This window comes from Silene latifolia, chromosome 2 (genome assembly GCF_048544455.1).
Source record: "Silene latifolia isolate original U9 population chromosome 2, ASM4854445v1, whole genome shotgun sequence".
NCBI classification, from domain to species: domain Eukaryota; kingdom Viridiplantae; phylum Streptophyta; class Magnoliopsida; order Caryophyllales; family Caryophyllaceae; genus Silene; species Silene latifolia.
Window position 1 is genome coordinate 12,082,286 of NC_133527.1, and position 20,821 is coordinate 12,103,106.

The 20,821-nt window shown below is 42.7% G+C and overlaps 2 protein-coding genes across 2 annotated transcripts; both read left to right on the plus strand.

Moving 5' to 3' along the window:
- The first annotated feature begins 7,068 nt into the window (after window positions 1–7,068).
- LOC141642277 (NADH dehydrogenase [ubiquinone] 1 alpha subcomplex subunit 8-B-like) lies at window positions 7,069–11,550 on the plus strand. Its single transcript, XM_074451037.1, has 3 exons — window positions 7,069–7,137; window positions 7,219–7,397; window positions 11,152–11,550. The coding sequence occupies exons 2-3, from the start codon at window positions 7,219–7,221 to the stop codon at window positions 11,282–11,284; spliced, it is 312 nt and encodes a 103-aa protein (XP_074307138.1). The 5' UTR covers window positions 7,069–7,137; the 3' UTR covers window positions 11,285–11,550.
- Window positions 11,551–14,101: 2,551 nt separating this feature from the next.
- LOC141642274 (tubby-like F-box protein 6) lies at window positions 14,102–20,817 on the plus strand. Its single transcript, XM_074451034.1, has 6 exons — window positions 14,102–15,546; window positions 17,729–17,816; window positions 17,916–18,045; window positions 18,134–18,313; window positions 18,697–19,176; window positions 20,540–20,817. Exons 1-5 carry the CDS (start codon window positions 15,217–15,219, stop codon window positions 19,166–19,168), a joined length of 1,200 nt encoding a protein of 399 aa, XP_074307135.1. The 5' UTR covers window positions 14,102–15,216; the 3' UTR covers window positions 19,169–19,176; window positions 20,540–20,817.
- The last annotated feature ends 4 nt before the right edge of the window (window positions 20,818–20,821 follow it).

The window sequence follows — 20,821 nt, forward strand, 5'->3', positions numbered from 1 at the left end:
CTCCGTTAAAGGCCGGGATGATCGAGGTTTTAGCTCTGTCTCTTTGTGTACATATGTTAGTATGCCTTCGATTGGGGTGGATTAACACTTTGATGAAAAACTTGGATGACTCCTCATTAGATATGAATATGCATTGGGGTGCCAACAATTGTTTTGGGCAACTCCGCTGTTATACAAAGTATTTTATGAGATTGTCGGTGTTCCAATGGCTCATCAAGGGTACATCTCCCATGTCCGTCAGCCGGTATGTACCCGGCCTCATTTCTTCAACTACCTTGTAGGGACCCTCCCAGTTGGCCGTCAACTTGCCATGGATGTTTCCTTTGTTGGTGGCGGCTGACTTCCTTAGGACCAGATCTCCTACTTTTAAGTCCCTTTTGTGGACTCTTCGGTTGTAGGCCCTTTTCATTCGGCTCGATATCTTTGCTAAGTTGAGGCGTGCCGTATCTCGGCTTTCTTCGACCAGGTCCAGGGAGGTTCTTAGGCCTTCCTCGTTTTAAATGCAGGTTAAAAGTGGCCGTTACGAATGTGGCACCGTTGCTTCAATCGGCGGGGATCGCCGGACCCATAGACTAGGTGAAAAGGACTGCACCCGTTGCTTCTTTCTCCGTGGTCCGGAGGGACCATAGAACGCCGGGTAGCTCATCGGCCCATCTTCCCTTGAGGTCTTCAATTTGTCTTCTTCAAGCCGTTGAGGATCGTTTTATTGGTCGCCTCACTTTGTCCGTTGCTCGGGGGTGGCGGACGGAGGAGTATGCAAATTTGATGCCGAGTTCTTCCAACCAGCTCATTATTGTGTCACTCCAAAATTCTCGGCCATGGTCGAACACCATGACTTGGGGTAACCCAAAACGAGTTATGACATTTTCCCAGATCACCTTTCTTACGGCCGCGCAGTTTTTGCAGCACTCCGCCACGGCCTCAACCCATTTGGTGAAGTAGTCGACGGCGACGATTAGGAACTTTCTTCCTCCGGATGCCGTTGGAAATGGCCCTAGTAGATCCATTCCCCACTGTGCAAAGGGAAGGGGATTAAGCATGGTTGCGGGTCTCGGGAAGGTGCGTGTATCACCGGAGCGTGCATCGGCGATTGTTGCATTTTTCGGTTTTGTTTGGAATCCTCAAGCATGGTGGGCGAGAAGTAGCCGGCTCGGAGAGCTTTGTGGGCTAGTGTTCTTGCCCCCATGTGATGACCACAGATGCCTTCGTGTATTTCGTCAAGATTAGCTCGCATCTACCGGACCGACACATCTTAGGAGTGGCCTTGTCGCGGACCTCCTATATAACTCTCCTTCAAACACTAAGTACCTTGCTGCGATCCTCTTTATCTTTTGTGAGAGGTTGCGGTCCTCTGGTAATTCATTTGACAGTTTATACCCCTTTATCGGAGTCATCCATGTTGTCTCGGTTTCCACGTCGCACACCATGCCGATGGTTTCGTCAATGCTTTTAGCGTTCCTGATGTCCACCAGCACGGTTCGGCTAATATTCTTTATGGTTGAACGCCAGCTTTGAGAGAGCGTCGGCCGGTTGTTCTCGGACACAGGTATGTGTCGCATTTTGAATGACTTCAATTTTGAGGTCTCGGCTTTTACCTTTTCCAGGTATCTTACCATCCCATCGTCCCGAGCTTCGTACTCTCCTTCGTATTGGTTAGTCACCAAGAGAGAGTCTGTTTTCAAAATGATGTGTTACCCCGCGGCTACGGCTAACTCAACTCCGGTTATCACCGCCTCATATTCGGATTCGTTGTTTGAGGTCGAGAAGGTAAACTTCAAAGCGTACTCGAACTCGTCCCCGTTTGGGCTGATGATAAGGATGCGGCTCTGAGCCGTTCGTTGTGGAGGATCCATCGGTATATACCTCCCACATGCCGGGACACGATTCTTCCTGATACGTGCACTCGGCCAAGAAGTCTGCCAGCGCTTGCCCTTTTATCGAAGGCCTCGGTTTGTACTGAATGCCGAAGCCGGATAGCTCCTTTGCCCATTTGATAAGTCTCCGCTGATTGTTCGAATTTTTCAGTGTTTTCTCCAACGGCTGGTCGGTTAAGACCGTCATGGGATGTGCGTCGAAGTAGGGTTTCAACTTCCTTGCGGCAACAACCACGGCAAAAGGTCGCTTTTTCAATCGCGGGTAGTTTCTCTCGGCGGGCAACAGTGTATGGGCGATAAAGTATATTGGGTCTTTTTGCTTGTTTTCTTCTCGACGATTACAAGATCGACCGTGGCCGAGGTTCTTGCTAAATATAGATATAGCGTTTCCCTTGGCGTCGGTGCGGGACAGGGTCGGGAGAGTTTGCGAGATGGGCCTTGATTGTTTGAAAGCCGTGCTCTGTTCCTCCCCCAGCCAGAAGTCTTTATTCCCTTTTAGCACTTTGAAGAATGGGGTGCTCTTGTCGGCTGACCGAGAGATAAAACGGGCAAGGGCCGCCATCCTCCCGGTCAGTATCATAACCTCTTTGCGATTCCTTGGCTCCGGCAGGTCTAGAATTGCTTGGACTTTCTCTGGATTGGCATCAATTCCCCTGGCGCTAACAAGCACGCCGAGGAATTTGCCGGCCCGGACACCGAAGTTGCACTTTGTAGGGTTAAGCTTCATCTTGTATTTCCTTAGTGAACAAAATGTCTCGTGTAAATCGGCTAGGTGCTCGCCGTCGGACTTGCTTTTGACAATAGCATCGTCGACGTAAGCCTCAATGTTTCGCCCTTTTTTATTTTGGAACACTTTGTCCACCAGTCTTGTGTAAGTCGCGCCGGCGTTTTTCAAACCAAACGGCATCATCTTGTACATGTAGGTGCCGTGTATGGTGATGAATGCGCATTTAGGCATGTCTTCCTCGCCATGAATACCGATGGTATCCCTGAAAAGGCGTCGAGCAGGCTCAGCATTGTGTAGCCTGCCGTTGCGTCTATTAAACTATCTATCCGAGGCAAGGGGTAGCAATCTTTCGGGCATGCTTTATTAAGTTGCGTAAAATCAACACACATCCTCCACCCTCCTGATGACTTTTTAACCATTACAACATTAGCTAGCCATTCAGGGTATGTACAAGGGATGATAAAGCCTGCATCTAACAACTTATCAACCTCGGCCTTGATGGCATCTTCCTTCTCGGCCGAGGAGTTTCTCATCCTCGCTTCACGGGGGCGGCGGCTGGGGAGTACGTTCACTTGTGAACGATGACTTCTCGGCTTACACTGGCATCTCGGCGGTGAGTACGCAAAGACGTCTTTGTTCCTTCTCGGCAGTCTAGGAGATCGGCCCTGAATTTTGGTTCCGGCCGACACCGCAAGCGATCACGGTGCGTCCTGGATCAATCTCTATCTGTTCGGTCTCAACCCCTTCGACCATGGCGACGTGGTTGGTGCTCATCGGTTCGTCCTCTTGTCTTAAGGATGGGTTCTTCCCTTTTTCCTCTTTCTTTGCCACTTTGAAGGATTGCATGTTGCATCCTCTGGCCGATATTTGGACGTTGACCACCTCGTCTTTTTCGTTCTTTGAGACGAGTTTATGAACCTCCCCGCGGTCCGAGATATACATCGGTGTCGGGCCGGATGGACATTACAAAGATCGACCTCACTCGGGGTGACACGGCCGATGAGAACGTTGTATGCGGATGAGCCGTCGATGACCACGAACTCGGACATCACATTCTTGGCCGCGTCGGATTGGCCGAACATCACTGGTAACTTGATAGACCCCGGGGGGACCAAACTGCCGGAGAAGTGTACAATGGGTTGGTGCATGGGCTAAGGTCCGCAATTTTCGTGCCGAGCCCCGTAAAGCACTCCCCGAACATGATGTTCGTGTAAGCACCCGTGTCAATCGGGCATCTCATGACCAGGTGGTTAGCTATGTCTAAGTGGACTACGAGTGGGTCGCTATGTGGGGCGATGATTCCTTCGTAGTCCTCCTTCCCAATAGTTATGTTCGGGATGTTGGAAGCGCGGGCGCATTTGTAGTGGGCACGAAGTTGACGGCCCGATACGATCCGTTCAGGTGCCGTTTGTGTCCGCGAGCGGATCCGCCGTTCTCGTTTCCCCCGATGACAACATGAATTGTCCCTATCCGTTCAAAGACGGACTTTTTATCTGAGCCGCCGGTGTTAGTCTTTTGACCTCCGGCAACATATTTGCCGAGGCTCCCCTTCCGGATCAGCTCTTCAATGGCATTCTTCAAATGCCGCGATCGTTGGTTAAGTGACCGGTGTGGCCGTGGTACTCGCAGATGCAAGGCTCGTGTCACCGTCCCCCCTAGGTTTGGGGGCCTTTCCCACCTCGCCCCTCGTTTCGCTCGGGAGAAGACCTCTGCGGCCGATACGACCGGGGGTGTGATCTTTGTACTTCTTATGGTAGTACGGACTGAATTCCCCGCCCGCATTTGGATTCTCGCCTCTGGCGGGCCTGTCGGTTCGTGACCTATTATTGTCACGGCGCCCTTCGTCCGGCTTGTCCTCCCGGTGGCTCTTTCTTTCTGAGTGCCCGGCCTCGCCGTGGCCTATCCATATTTTGTGATAGTCTTCGACCTTAATGGCCTGGTCGGCCAATTTCCTGGCGGACTCCAGGCTCAGGCCACCGCACTTGATGAGCTCGTTTTCAAGTCCCCTGGGGAGGCCTTTCATCGCCGCGAAGGCCGCTAGTTCGCATTTGTTCGACTCCCTAATCTGCCGAACCCGGCATCGAACCTCTTCACATAGCTTCGGAGTGACTCGCCTCCCTCCTGCCTGATGGTCAGGAGATCCGATGTCTCAACGGCTCTCCTTTTATTGGTAGAGTACTGGGCCAAGAACGCGTCTCTTAGGTCGGAATAGGAGTATACCGACCCATCGGGTAGCCCCTTGTACCAGCTTTGCGCCATTCCAACCAAGGTCGTTGGGAAAATTCGGCACCAGACCTCGTCAGGTTGCTCCCACACCGACATGTGAGACTCGAAAGCCTCGGCATGATCGGTTGGGTCGCCCTCTCCTTTGTATGATATAGACGGTAGCTTTAGCTTTGGCGGCACTGGGGTCTCTAGGACGTAGGCACCGAGGGGCGTGTCGACCACGTGTCTAATGACACGCGGCGATCGCTCCTCGCATCCCTAGTCCGGTCCCTCTCCCCGTGGTGGGAAGGGCTTCTTCTCCGCTCTCGGTGAGTCGGACTCCTTCTTCGACTCGGTGAGTCGGACTCCTTCTCCGACTACGGTGAGTCGGACTCCTTCGCTCGTCCGGGGGCATGCCTCGTGGGCGTCGCGGCGGCGTCGTCCTTCCGCGAGTGCGGGAAGGGCTTAGTTCTACCACCGACACTGGGCTCCCCGGCGTCTTGGTAGGTTCGGCCTCTCTTAGTGCTTCGTTCAGGTTTCTCGGAGTCACCTTTTGGGCCCTAGCTTCCTGGACGGGTCCCGCCGCTCTTGTCGGTGTGACAGTGTGAGCGGCGCGACCGACAATCGAGTCCAGGAGTTGCTTGATTTCTTTGCATCAACCACGCGTCCCATAGCGGTGACCTGGTCGCGAGCGGCGGCGGCGTATCGGCACTATTGGCATCCCGACTTCCGGTTGAATTATCCGGCGGTGGAGGGTGCGCACAACTCGAAATTGTGGACGGTGTCATCGGGTGGAGGGGCTCTTGATTTACGAACACCTCTTGTTCTTTTGACATCTTCTCGGCTTTTTGGGTGGGTTTTTTTTTTTTGTTTTGGTTTGGGAATGACTAGCTTCTAGTATCAATCCCCACAGACGGCGCCAATTGTTCGGGTATGAATTCGAAGTAGGTTTGTTTACCACGCTAGCTTTGTCGAATAATGCCTCTTCTAGCCTTAATTGCTCTCCTCGGCCTCTCTGTGACAATGAGCAAGCGGGGGCTTGGCTTTGTGCAGCGTACTCACTCAAGCGCTCGAGTCGGTGAACTTATTGTGATTAAGTGGTATGTTGCTTGATGACGTGTATTGTAGAGAGATGAGAGAGATAATACCAATTTAAGGGGTTCTTAGGTTAGATTAGGATCCCTTCCTCAATGAGGATTGAGGGTATTTATAGACTTTCACCTTTTGTCACGCGTAGTGGCCAAGTGGGCCAAGTGGCACGGCGGTGAAAAGGCGATCTACCCTCGGCCGAGGGACCTATAGCGGGCCGGCGAGCACAGTTGACTCCATCAGGGTTCTTGGATATGAGTACGCGGGTAGGTGCCCGGTGGTAGGTTGCCATGCGAGACCCAGTGGCAAGCCGATGACTTAGACATCCCGGCCGTCGACCTTTCGGCTGCCCGACTGGGTCGGCATGGCAACCTACCGGTAGGGGCACCTACCCGCGTACTCATATCCAAGAACCCTCGGCGTGGAGTCAACGGCTCGCCGCCGCTACAGGTCCCTCGGCCGAGGGTAGATCGATCTTTTCACCGTGCCACTTGGCCCACTTGGCACTACGTGACAAAAGGTGAAAGTCTATAAATACCTCAATCCCTCATGAGGAAGGGATCCGAATCTAACCTAAGAACCCCTTAAATTGGTATTATCTCTCTCATCTCTCTACAATACACGTCATCAAGCAACATACCACTTAATCACAATAAGTTCACCGACTGAGCGTCGGAGTGAGAGACTGGCACAAAGCCAAGCCCTCGATTTGCTCATTGTTGCAGGAGAGGCCGAGGAGAGCAGTCAAGGCTAGAAGAGGCATTATTCGACAAAGCTAGCGTGGTAAACAAACCTACTTCGGAATTCATACCCGGAACAAATATTATAAAAGTTATATAAAATTGACTTTTTAGTTGAATTTTTAATTTTAAGTAATAAAAAACTAATTTTTTAACTATATTTTCAAATATAATATATAAATAATAATATTTTTAATAAAATTCATGATTTTCCTTGACTAACGGGTCGACCGATTAAAAGCGAGTCGGGTCTCGACCCTAAAATAACGGGTCATTTCGGGTTCGGGTCAAACGGGTCGCGGGTCGAGAAAACCGGGTTTGTAACCCTAAGAAAACGGGTCAGGTCGGGTCGGGTCGGGTTTACGGGTCGGGTCGAGTTTTGACAGGACCCACATTTTCAAGGTGTAATAAATCTAAGCAATATTTAACGAGTGTTTGATCCAGTCATCCAGTTACTTCCCCAATTGATTTGATCAAGTCTCACGAACCTTGAACTACAACGGTAATGTAATCGCTTTCAATCTCTTCGCATTTTCCCCCAATTTCAACTGTAATAAACCCTAACAATTGAGAATTTCCTCAGATGGCAAGTGCGGTGGAATCGACGGTGCCGACATCGGCGGTGTTAATGGCGTCGTCGAAGCATATAGGAACACGATGTCATGATCAAAACGTTGCGTTCTTAAAGTGCAAGAAAAACGACGCTAATCCTGAGAAATGCCTTGACAAGGGTAATCAAGTTACTCGCTGTGTCTTTGGCCTGTACGTATTTCTCTCTTCGATTCATTTTTTATGCAATTTTCAATTTTGACTCGATTGTCGTTGTTGTGCTGGTGATGATAGAGTAACGGTTTGATTGGTATTAAGCTATGAGGTCGTAAATTTAGGATTAGTCTCTCCGTCTCAATCATTTGTTTACCTCTTTTATTCTAGGTAAGGAGTATTTTAATGAAAGATAAACAAATAATTGCGAGATAGGGAGTAATTGCGGATTTGATAGTGTGTTGACGAGCAATAAGGCCGTTTTGTCCGAAAGTCAAATGAATTAGGATGTCTTTGGCTCCATTAGGAATGGATGGAGTTCTATGATCTCTCATCTTAGTAAATTCTGGAGTGTGTTACTCTGAGATAGTGAGATGGCATGATTGAGTATCGGACTCTATATAAGGCGATGCTTTCAATGTTGGCATCAATGAGTTGACAAGATTGAATATCGGACTCTGTATAAGGTGATGCTAAATGTTGGCATCTATGTTACTCTGACTCAGCTGCAGGTGTCTGACACGACACGGTGTTAGAGTGTTGGATGCATTTGTTATCCGCAAAATTTTCAATATTTTGGTCTGAAGTATGAAGTGTCGAAGTGTAGTGTCGTGTCGTGTCAGACACGTGATACGCGACCAGAGTGAAGTGTCGGAGTAACGTAGATTGGCATTATTTTTTAAAGTACGATACTAGTCATTGTATTGTGAAGATTTTAGCTTCATAGTCTTAGCTCTGTTCCCAATCTTATTTCAATTGGAGCTCAGGCATTTCCCTCTCTTAATCTGGCTAGTTTGCTTTGTCTCGGGCTGCAACAAATGTAGCTAGAGGACATAAAGTTTGCATAGGCTTGCGTTAAAACCCTGCAAGGGTTTGCCTAATGCCTACACTGAAGGAGGGTGAAGTGTGGCTGCTTCCGTATGAATGATTTTATCATCGCAAGAAATTTGGGATGTCTGTTGAGGCATTTAGAGATGTTTGTGAGCATGCGTTCTCTTTTGTTTTCATGAGAATGATTTTGTGCTTAGTGCTGTCAATGAACGGTGAATGTGAACCTAATTCCACACTGATTAGGTTAATCAGGTGATAAGTTGGTCATAAAATTGTAGACTGGTTACGATTAATAATGAGTCTCTAGTTCCATATACACGCTGAACTTTACTGAATGCAATCTGGTTCCAGTATGAGCAGATCTGTTCTGTTTAGATATCTGGGCAGATTTCTCTATGAGCTCTTTAGGCCTGTTCTTGTGGGACTCTTTTTCCTCGTATCTTGATTATATTCGTTTCTTCTTTAAACATGTTATAGTATTTTCAGCTCCAGTTCCAATATCTTAGGCTGGAGTTATGGAAATATGCTCGTACCCATTCCAGGGTTTAGGTGCTTATCAGTTATCATAAGACATTTCAATGTTGTGCGAGTTCCAGAATAAACAATACAATCAATTAGCTTTTCTTTTCCTGTAAGAAAAAAAAATGTTTAGGTGATAGATGAATGAGTACGGAAAGAAGACAAGCCCTTCAATGATGAAGTTAGAAAGAGAGAAACCAAGGTTTTCTTATATAATCTTAAAAAGAAATCTTATTGAGAGTTTTCGTTGAGCTGTCAGCCTTCATGATGGGTATTAAGGGGAAAGAGTTTACTGCAAATTTCATGATTGTATTGTTTACTGCAAATTTCTTTCTCGGTTTCAAAGTCCTCTCCCCAAATAGGTTCGAGTGGATCGGTTGCACCAGAAAAGTTGTTCTTGGTCAAGGATTCCATTAAGCTCATGAGTGAAGGTGTCATTAAGGTGAAAGAGTTGGGAAGATGATGAGTATTTGCAAATCCCGCATTGAAGACCATCGATGTAGGCAAGGAGTCTTTATTTATTGTGGATAGGGCAACTGTAACGTCTCTATCCCATCCCATCGGGTGGTGACTCAGAGTTTCAAGTTTGAAGAGAAAACCTCTAAAGGTAGTGGACAAGACCGAATGAGCACGTTGGGGAAGGTTGGTTCAGCAAACCAGAAAGATTCAAACTTAAACCATTTAGGCATGGTCTAGGATGTACGTGGGTTTGAAGGAGGATGGGGCAATGGCCGAAAGAAAGACGCATATGGTGCTTCAAGTGGGAGTCAGGGTAGGTATCAAGTCATGTTTAGTTTATCTAGACACAATCTAGTCTTACAAAAATGGGGGACGATTGCGTCGGTCGAACAATCCACACTTGAGCATAGTGTCAGAGCCAAGGAGAGCTGTGGTGGCGCTGCCCTCCAATTGCTCACTACTCCTAGTTATCTACTTTAAATATCTGATACAAAGCCAGGGTAGCTTCACATAAGTGGTCCTGTTTTGGGGAGAGAACTTTAAAGAATCGCAAAGCTACAGAAATCTAGTCCTGGTTTTCTTGAAAGACCTTGATAACTTTTTTTTTTTTTTTGGGAAAACCTGAAAAGGGAGAAGTGGCGATGTGGCATTCAGATACTGCTCTATTTTTCTTCTTTCTGGGGTTCTTTGAAGGGTTTGTCAGCTTTTGACGACTCAAGCACCTGATCCCATCCGTTTGTATATCTGTTCATGCTTCCACCCTTTTACTGCGATGAGTTGACTATTACAGAGTTTTATGCATATGGGCTGAAAGGGTGAAATGTTAAAAAGATTGTGTCACGACAGGTCAAATTATTGGGGTGGTATAATAGTACTGTAGTACCCAACTACCCATAACCAAAGTTCAACCGATCAACAAAATTAAAATCCTTTCGTTCTTTACACTAGTACCCATAGGCCATAACTAAGGTTCAAATCTCATGTGCATCAGCACTTCACTTTGTTTCTCTTTGAATTGAATAGTAATTTTTTTCGTGGCGCTGCTATAATCAGTGGCAAAGTCAGGATGATACGTTAAAGGGTACCGAAAAATTCCATCATAGATGAACTACTAATGAATAAAGCAAACAAAAAAATCCATATATTTCAACTAACACAAATTCTTATTTCAGACGGGCTGTTTTCCCGTCTGAAATAAGACCGACAAAATGTTGCCATTTTTTAAGAGAATGTAACCATTTAATCCACAAAATGTTATCACTAGAGGTGTCACTTTTTACCCTGAAAATGATTTGTGAAAAATAATGGTAACATGTTATCAGAAAATAACAACATTTTATTGTAAAATAACATGTTGCCCGTCTTATTTCAGACGAGAAACAACCGTCTGAAGCAAGACGCGCTGTTCAACTAAAGCTATAATGTTTTCATTGTTAAGCGAGGGCGACCACTGCTGCTAGCCCCTCGTCGGGCTCCGCCACTAGCTATAATTCCCAATCTTGCCTAGTACTTCCAATTGTTCTTGAATTCCTGTCTCTTTTGCCCTGCGATGGCTGTCTTGTATTTTCGAGTAAGGTTTACTTTATATTGAGAATTTGTGCATAATTGTCATTTAGTGATGAAAGGTGTTTTCTTCTGTGTGGATATGAATTTGACAACCCATGTGATGACCAAAGTTTCTAACGTCAATTGTTTCTGACTTTCCGGTTTGCTGCTGTTGTTCCCAATCTTCTCTAATACCCATGTTTATTCCTTAATTCCTTCTTTTCTTTTGCCCTGCAAGGCTGCGATGACCATCTTGTATTTTACGAGTGAGCTTAAAATTTGTGCATATAGTTTGACAGAATCATCATTTATTGATGGAAGCTGTATCTTTTTCTCTCAGACACGAATTTGATTACCTATGTGATAGGTGAAGTTTTCTAACATCAAATTTGCAATACAGACTGAGGGACCTTCAACAGAAGTGCACGAAAGAGATGGATTCGTACTCCAACTGCATGTATTACCATACCAATGAATTTGATCTGTGTCGCAAGGAGCAGCAAGCATTTGAGAAAGCATGTCCTCTGCAGTGAAAAAGAAGTAAGCAACGAAACTGCTTATATTTCTGAATAAGTGATGCTGTTTGCATTATGTGACCTTTTTGGTACCAGACAATGTATCTCATTTTCAAACTTGCGAATTTGTTGCTTCCATGTACTTGTTTATTTCAACTAAGGTTTCAAAACGTTGTCTTGGAGAGATGCCCAAATTCCTGAAATCCCGGTGTCGTCAAAATGTGTTGTTTAAATTGATTACTGAAGAAATTATTGCTTGAAGTCATATCCTATCATTTTCAATATGGAGTATGGAGTATGGAGTATGGACTAATTGGCACAATATTAATCCATTGTACTCTTTGCGTAGTGTTGTATGCGTTCCAACTTCCATCTATGGTTGCATATATTGCTATATTTTTGCATTTTCTCACCTACTTTGTGACTGAAACTTTTTTAACCAGGATTATAATGAATTTGATCTTTTATTGTCGGACCTCGTAATCTTAGACATGAAATTGTAGTTCACTCTTCTCTGATCCACTATGGTCTTATTAATTTTTTTTTTCACGGAGAACCAAAAAGGTCTTAGCCTCGTGGTTAAGGCTGAGGACTGAGGTATCGTGACAATAGGTCAAGTTTGAACCCCCCATCCCCCTAGATTGTACTAGCCTTGCAGGTGCGCCTCATTTGATACCAAAGAAAAATACATTTCTACATATGATACCCCACAAGAACTTATAACTCGTATCCGCTTGGAGTATTAAAAAACGATTACTTGCCATTTGCTGTGTTTTTTTTTTTTTTTTTTTTTTTGCACTTTAGTGAAGATTATTAATATTTTGATATTTTTGATATTATTATTTTGAATTGTTGAATAAATAAGATAGTGGAAGATATTTGGCAAGAATGGAGTTGTACCAAAAAGTTGCTCAAAATGGAAGGAAAAAGAAAGTATAAAGGACATATGGGATTCAAACAAGAATAGGTAATAGCCAAATACACTAAACCATGTGGATTAGTGGAAGTATGAACCATTACTACACTCGGAAACTCAAGTCAGTGCTCATACTATAAAAGGAAGACTATGATATGGTGTTAGTGCGTGACAACACCTGGCAAAAGTGACCCAATCCGAATACTGATACCCGACTCGGACAGACAAGTACAAGTACGAATTAATCTGAACTCAAATTGATGTGGAAGACTTGAATTGACTTGCTCGAACTTGGATAAGTCCAAAGCGATTTTTTTTTTTTTTTTTTTTTTTTTTTTTTTTTTTTTTTTTTGCAACGGTGAAGAAAGTGTTTTACATTGTGGTGGTACGGCTCACATATCCAAACCGAACATAACACCATCAATCCGTATAAAATTTTTCACAATGACTACTCGAATGCTTGGATTAGGATGAAAACGGCAATATCTATCTTAAGATGAAAATGGGTTAAATATGCTCTCAACTTGTAAATATAAGTCAAATTTTTGTTAGTTCCTACTTCCTTGACATCATTTTTTTTTTTACCGTATCTTATTTATCATACTTGACTCATTTTAAGCCATGTGCCTAGCTCGAAACGAAGTTGTTTGTATTGCGCCTGACATGCGGACAAACTCACAATTTAAGAACAATAGAGTACGTGACATAGAGGGATACTACAACATGCAATTTCTCAGACAAACCGATATCAGCAATTCATTGTCGATATCGTTTTAAGAGATAAAGATGCAGAATGAGAGGTGCATTTTCAACCATAAGGACGTCTTACTTTGTTTCTTGTATAAATATTTTATGTTTGTTATTGACTATTGTCAAGGTTCGTGCCATGGATATACTCTCGGATATTCAAATTTTATTTTTATTTTTATTTTTGGTAAAAGAGATATACATGAGGAAGGGATTCAATCATGTGATTTATTGTTTGCAAAACATTTGTCTCAACCATATATAGGGTGTGTTTCATCGTTTTTAGTATATTACTCCGTATATCGAGTCATTAGATACAAGTCACAATGAGTTAACTCAAATTGTAAAGATAGCATTTATCCAATCGGGTCTATCTAGAGATGGCAATTCGGGTCGGGCTAAGGCGGGTGGCACGGGCACGGCACGAGTCCGACACGGGCACGACACGGACGGGTTGGAGGCGGGCCGCGGCTGCGTTTTTTGGGAATTCCCGTGCCCTGGCACGACACGGCCCAAGCACGGAGGGTCCGGCACGAACCAGGCACGACCTGCGATTTGGCCCGTTTCTTAATTATTTAATTAAATTTCTTTTTTCAATATCGTTTTTTAATTATTTAATTAAATTTAATACATTAAAAATACAAGTAATCAACTAATCAAGACATTAAGTACATTAATATTTAATAAAATATATATTTAAATCATTAATATTCATTATTTATATAAATCAAAAAGTATTTAGACATGGGTCAGGCACGGCCCAAGCACGAAACTGGGCGTGCCAGGAGCGGGCCGCGGCGAGGGTTTGGGTGAGTGGGCCAGGCACGGCACGGCACGGCCAGCCCAATATCCGTGACTGGGCCGGGCCATTTTTGGGGGAATGCACGACGCGTGCCGGCCCAGCACAGCCCAATTTCAACTCTAGGTCTATGCTATCCAATGAGAATTACTACCTATCTTTTCTTTCCAATCTTCTCTTCTACCTTATCTTATCACAACCGCTTAAAATATCATATATTTTGTCTGATCCACTTGTCTTCCAACACCATCATTGAAGTATAGATTAGTTTAATCGGTTGTAACTTGTAAGAGGGTAGAAGCGGGAAGATTGATAGGAGAAGGTGGATATTAAATCTCTTTATTACGGTTCTAGGAAAGTACAAAACTCAATCAAATAAAACACAGTTGCTCTTTCATGGATAAAGATTGGTCTTTTATGAACTTTTTGCCATTAATTTCCTATATTACCTCCCAAAAAACAGAATAAACAATCTCTCTAATCCTCTTCCTCAAAAAATTAATCAAATGAGAATTACTCAATAGAGGCTAGTTCATATCAATCAAATTTCATCCCCTGAAATAAAATATAGATACAAGTATAAAAGAGGTAAAAGCACCTATCGTTATCCCCTGTGATTGTGAAGTCTCTATGCAGTCACCAAAAAAATATCCTTAGAAGCATACAAATGATACAATAATATACAATAATTAAGCTCAAATTATATAATTTATAGTATTTGACACCTTATCATTTCATTTCATTACCTACTTTTCCTACTAATCTTTTATGCCAAAACATCCAACCTGTGTTTTAGACGTGACTTGCATACTTTCAAGCAACGAATCATTACTAATTCACTTCTCCTAATCATTTTTATTCTCCTAACTTAATGTCTTCTTAATACTTTACTCTTATACTACCTCTCAAAATTCTGGGTTTTTAATGCTATTTCACATACTTGCCAAATACCAATTATAGTTAGTTGCCTGCATGATTGCATGATGTTAGTTGTTTTATCCAGTTTTAAGTTCTGGGTTTTGTAATTTCTTCAAGAATTTAGTAAATTGGGGTGAAGTTATGATTTGGGTACCTTAAAAGATTGGGTTTTTTTATCCATAATTTGTAATTTTGGGTTTTGGAATTTCTTCAAGAATTTAGTAAGTTGAGGTGAAGTTATGATTTGGGTACCTTAACCATAATTTGAAGTTTTGGGTTTTGAAATTTGTTCAAAAGTTTAGTAATTTGAGGAAAATTTATGATTTGGGTAGCTTAAAAGTTTGGTTTTTTTATCCATAATTTGGAATTTGTTCAAGAATTTAGTAACTTGAGGAAAAATTATGATTTGGGTAGCTTAAAAGATTGGATTTTATACTGCAGCGGTGGACACCCCGGTTTACACCAAAAGCAAATAAAAGATTGAATTTTAATCCAATTTTCACCCAAATTTGGTTTTGTGGGGTGGGAGAGGTTAGAAAGGTTAAAACTTTACAAGACCCTTGAGTTGAAATGGAAGATACAATAAACAAGGGATTAAAGAAAGGGATAGAGTATAAAATTGGTAGGAAATGGAGGTCATGGTCAAGAAGAGTGGTGCACCAAGATAATAATTGTATGATGAGAATTGATGGGATGGAACAAAGTTGTTGGGCAAATATGCCACCTGAACTTCTTAGGGAAGTTTTGATTAAATTGGAGAGTTCTGAAAGTGAGTGGCCTATGAGAAGTAATGTGATTAATTGTGCTGGTGTTTGTAAGAGTTGGAGAGATATTATGAAGGAGATTGTCAAGAGTCCTGAGTTGAGTGGCAAGATTACATTTCCTATTTCTGTTAAGCAGGTATTATAATGAACTAATTCGATATATTGCATTTGAATTGAGTAAAGTCGGTTTTGTGTCGGCTAGTTTAGTTGGTAAAGTCGTTCAGGGTAGTGTATATGACTTTATGAGTATATGACATTTGTTCTGTTGATGTGAATAAGGATGGGCTGTGAATTGTGATTGTGCAGTTGTGATATTTGTATACGGTTGTGTGTCGGCTAGTTTAGTTGGTAAAGTCATTCAGGGGTAGTGCATATGACATGGGTTCGAAATTTGGTGAGGTGAAAATTCGAGAGAGGAAAAGGAGGGGTAGTATTGGTGATAGTTGGTTCGGAATCTATCAGAATTAGTGCATTAAAACTGGCAACTAAATATATTGCATTTGAATAGAGTTAATGTGAACAAGAATGAGTTGTGAACTTGTGATTGTTCCATGGGTAATGTATATGACATGGGTTTGAAATTTGGTGATGTGAAAATTTGGGAGAGAAAAATGAGGGGTGGTATTAATGACCGTTGGTTCGGAACCTGTCAGAATTAATGCACTGAAACTGTCATATGATTCCCTTTTTACGACCAAAGTTATGCATTCTTTGTCGAGGCCAGTTGTAGATAATTAAGCTTTATAGTCGTGTGTTAATTTTGAGTTTCTAGTCTTTGATAAGACATAAGCGGCTTGCTTCGTAGGACAGTTCTGGTGACATATTGGTGGACTGTATTTTCCGATGTGCAGCATTACATTTCCTGTCATTACCTTCCCAGTCTTAGGTGTCAACTCCTAAAATTCAATGATAAAGTATATTGGAATTGAACTGATAATTGTGGTTATGATTGTACTTGCTGTATCCATTTTCTCTTATGATTAAGATAGCCACAAAGGATAAGGTGCATTATTGTGTTGATTTTTTTGTTTCTATATGTGGACTTGTGGTCAAGACATAAATGACTCATTTTGTTGGAAGGGCATAGTAAATTAAGACAGCATTATTGTTTTCAATGTGTTATACATTGATTATGAATGACCTTGGAAATAAAGTATCTCCACCAAGTCCAAGTGTGTGACTTTCTTCATTGATTTTCTTTATCTCGCGTTTCAACCTCCAGAGGTAGTCTTAGACTCTTGGGTGGTACAGAGAACCAAAGAATAGAAAGACCTGTATCGTTTAGTAGTTCCTCCACATAAGCCAGCCCTTGTAAATTAGTTCACAAGCTTTTTTCCGTTCTTCCGTTTAATGACTTACCAAAAGAGCCGAAATCTGGAAACGTTTAGCGAAGACATCTGATGGAGAAGGTCGATCCATCTGTTTTTATTACGAGTACTATTTTTGGTAATTTTGATCTATCAATCCCGCTCCCCTGTCTTTAGAAGTTTAAGAAGTTTTTTCTCCTTTAGGTAATAAAGTGGTGCTTTTAGCACTTGTTGGCTTCCTGTCATAGCTACATCAGAAACCAAAAGTAGCGGTGGCTGCAAAGAGATTGTGGAAAAGGTTCTTGTATAACGATTGAAAATTTGCAGTGCTAATTAATTTTGGATGTTGGCTAATATGGGGCTTGTAGGCTGTAGCTATGATCTACTACTGAACGTCTGAACCTATGGAACTTCTACCCATTATCAGAGGAATATGTGTTGGATTTTTTTGAGGTCTGTCGAACTTGTCGAACCTGTACAGTTGTACCCATTATCAGAGAAATACCCCTTAGATCAGTAGTTTATTATTATTTATTAGGGGATTTATTGTATGTTTTTCCTAATTCTAAGGAATTATTTGGCTTTAGTATGATGAATAAAGTAAAATGGTTCACTAACCTCTACATGCTTCTTAAATTGTGAGATTTTTGTCGGCTCTTTGTGTTTTTCTTAAGGATATTGCTACGTACATCCAACCCCTCAGGCCCTTGTACCCCACTAGTAAAATGGTTTTGTTTAATGTTGGAATCGTTTGTCCTGCCATCTTCCTTCTTGGGATTATTAGGGGTGTGATTGATGAAAGCTATTGGATAGAGGTGCAAGGACACGTCCGTCAGATAGTTTCTTATACTGCTCAACACCCTCTGCGTCTCTGGTGACTTTCAGATTCAAACCCCATCGCCGTATACTTCTAAAGTCGCTATCTTTCATGTTACTATACTGTTACAATTACAAATTCACAACAAGCTGATCTTTTGGTTGCTCATATACCATTAAATTCAACATTTGCAGCCTGGTCCAAGAGAGAATGTTATAAAGTGTTTCATAAAGAGAAACAGAACCATGCAGACATACCATCTTTATCTCAGTTTGACTGACGGTGAGTTATGTTTTATGTTACAGTAAATAACTTAAAAGCAGTCCATATTTGTTACTATAACTAAGTTATACAATCTCCCTTATTTTGCTTCTATTGCAGCACTGGCTGATAATGGTAAGCTTCTTCTTGCTGCTCGTAAGTGTAGACAGACGACCTGTAATGACTATATTATTTCCTTACAAGCTAATGAAATGTCAAAGGGATGCAGTGCCTATGTTGGAAAACTAAGGTTTGTCATATTAGATATAAACTTGAGCAATGTTTAAAAAATATTATTTTCTCTTTCTAAACTGAAAGTGGTGTTTTTCTTTATTAAGATCAAACTTCCTGGGAACCAAGTTTACTGTATTTGATTCGCAACTGCCTCAAAGTGGGGTCAAGATGATGAAGAGCTGTTCTGCAAAGATCAGCGGTCCAAACCCGGTTTTACCTAGGGTTTCAGCTGGGAATTATGCCGTGGCACACATTTCCTATGAGATGAATGTTTTAGGTTCCAGGTAATTATTTGTAAAGGTCGTGTCATTTATAGATGTGTTAAGTTTATGAATATCTTTATCCCTTTTTTGGAAGGATGGATTCGGAAAGAAAGGGAGGGTGACAATCTATGTTACTCCGACACTTCACTTAACTTAACTGCCGTGTCGCGTGTCAGACACGTGTCGGTGTCCGACACGACACGACACTTCGACACTTCAATTTAGACCACAAAACAGGGAAATTCACCCCAAATAGCCGTGTCCGACACGCCGACACGTGTCGGACACCGACACGTGTCGGCGTGTCTGAGTAACACAAGTGACAATTAGTTGAGTTGAAGAGAATGGAGTAATAGTAGTTCTTTAGATCACTGCAAACTAATTTCGGAGTTATAATGCACCAGGGGTCCAAGGAAGATGTTATGTGTGATGGACACAATTCCTGATTCTGCTATACGACTTGGAGGGGTAGCTCCTACGCCGACGGAGCTTCCCATCAGTAGAAGTGAGCTGTTCCATATGCTTCCGTTGTTCCGTTCAAAATCAAATCACGTGGAGGATAATCTGTCCACAACTCTCACCAGTCCTACTCCGGGGTCCCTGATACTGAAAAACAAGGCTCCAAGGTGGCATGAGCAGCTTCAATGCTGGTGCTTGAATTTTCACGGGCGTGTTACTGTTGCTTCAGTAAAGAACTTTCAGTTAGTCGCCTCTCCAGAAGATGGACCGTCTGGCCCTGAACATGAAAAGGTGGTCCTTCAGTTTGGAAAAGTTGGAAAAGATGTATTTACCATGGATTACTGCTACCCTATCTCCGCATATCAAGCCTTCGCAATTTGCCTCAGCAGCTTTGATACCAAGATTGCTTGTGAATGAAGAAAGAGGTAATTCCTTGGATTTTTACCCTATCTCTGCATATCACTTTTGCTGGAAGGAAGCTAATGTCGATAATTGTGTGACTGTTACGCTAAAACTTTGTTAAACGGACTATGTTACATGTTACTCCATCTATCCACCTCCCATAAACTCCATGCCTCCGTTGGCATAAGAATTAAGGCAATGGTGGCATGAGAGGGGCTAACAAGGGAAGCCGTGCTACTAGACAATGAGAAAAATGAATGCTGTAGTTAATATTTTCGATTTTTGTAAGTTACCCCTTTGCAGTACTAATCCCCCTCCTAGATTTTCAGTTTATGTTTTGGGCCCCCTAACTTCGAATCCTTCATCACCACTGAATTGAGGAACACGAATAAGATGTGGAGGGAATCAGGGAAATGGTAGTCGAGGGAAAATGTGGGCTATTGTGGGATCAGAAATCGTAGTGGCGACATATAACACACGGAAAAAGTAAGATCCATAGGAAGTTTGGGACTTTGGGTTATCCCTAAAACTTGAGTACAAAATTCACATTTAAATGTGGTTTTAGATCACCATTATGCTGTCGTCTCCTTCAAAAGGACAAGGAAGATAGACCCAATTACTTCAAGGCTTCAAGCTTGGATTAAAAACATGATATCTGTGTTTTACCATCTATGTTACTCCAGCAACAAGGACATCATATTCTTTGATTGTAATGAGCTGACAACCATAAACGACCATTTCTGCTGTTGCAACTGAAACACCGATTCAACCCCTACGGCCTACACCTTCCCAAAATGATGGAAAGAACATGTTGTTTGTCATTTTATGTTAGGTGTTGGACCAATAGTCCATGTGCTCATTTTGCTGTCAGTAGCCGTCGCCCTTGATTTGTCCTTCATTCCCTTGAATTTACTACATTTGGGTTTGGATTAACATGTTAGGAGAAGCAAAAATGTGAGAGATGAATGGGATACACACCCACATCCGCCTGTTTTTGTTCGTTATCTTTACGAAGGTGGAAACATTGAGAGATGACTTACAAGTTCAGAAAAGAACATGTAGTGAATCCAAATGAATGGAGGGAGTAGATGTCAATATACTCGCTCTACCTTTTTTTTTCAGCTAGTCTTGCTTGTGACGGGCTAATCCCGTCACAAGCTTGTGACCTCTCACAAAAAGGTAGAGGGGACAAGGTGGGGCACCCCCCATGTGCTTCCCACTCACCTCTCAATGGGCATTTTATGAGAGGAAACGGTATCCGTCACAAGCTTGTGACGGATATCGCCCGTCTTCAATGAGATTTTGTGTTTTTGTTCTCTAGTTGTCATGCCATCCGGTAAAACAAGTATGCCGAAGTAATTTACCACTTTAATGTATTTACTGCAGGGTAGTTATAGGCAGTCGAGAACCTAAATTATGCAGAAAGAGCAGATATCGCTCCATGATTCAAAAAGCGAAATCTTGGTTGGAAGAAGCTGCCAGTCACACCTCGAAACGGAAGTTATATGTGTACAGTGCATTTGTATTTCCTGCTCTTATGTATCAGTTGGTCTCTCTTATGTACATGTAATTTTCTTCATTATCTAATCAACAATTTGTATCGTGGGTATATAGAAACAAATTGTATTCGAGCTTTGTTTAATCAAAAAATAAGTTCATGAAAATACG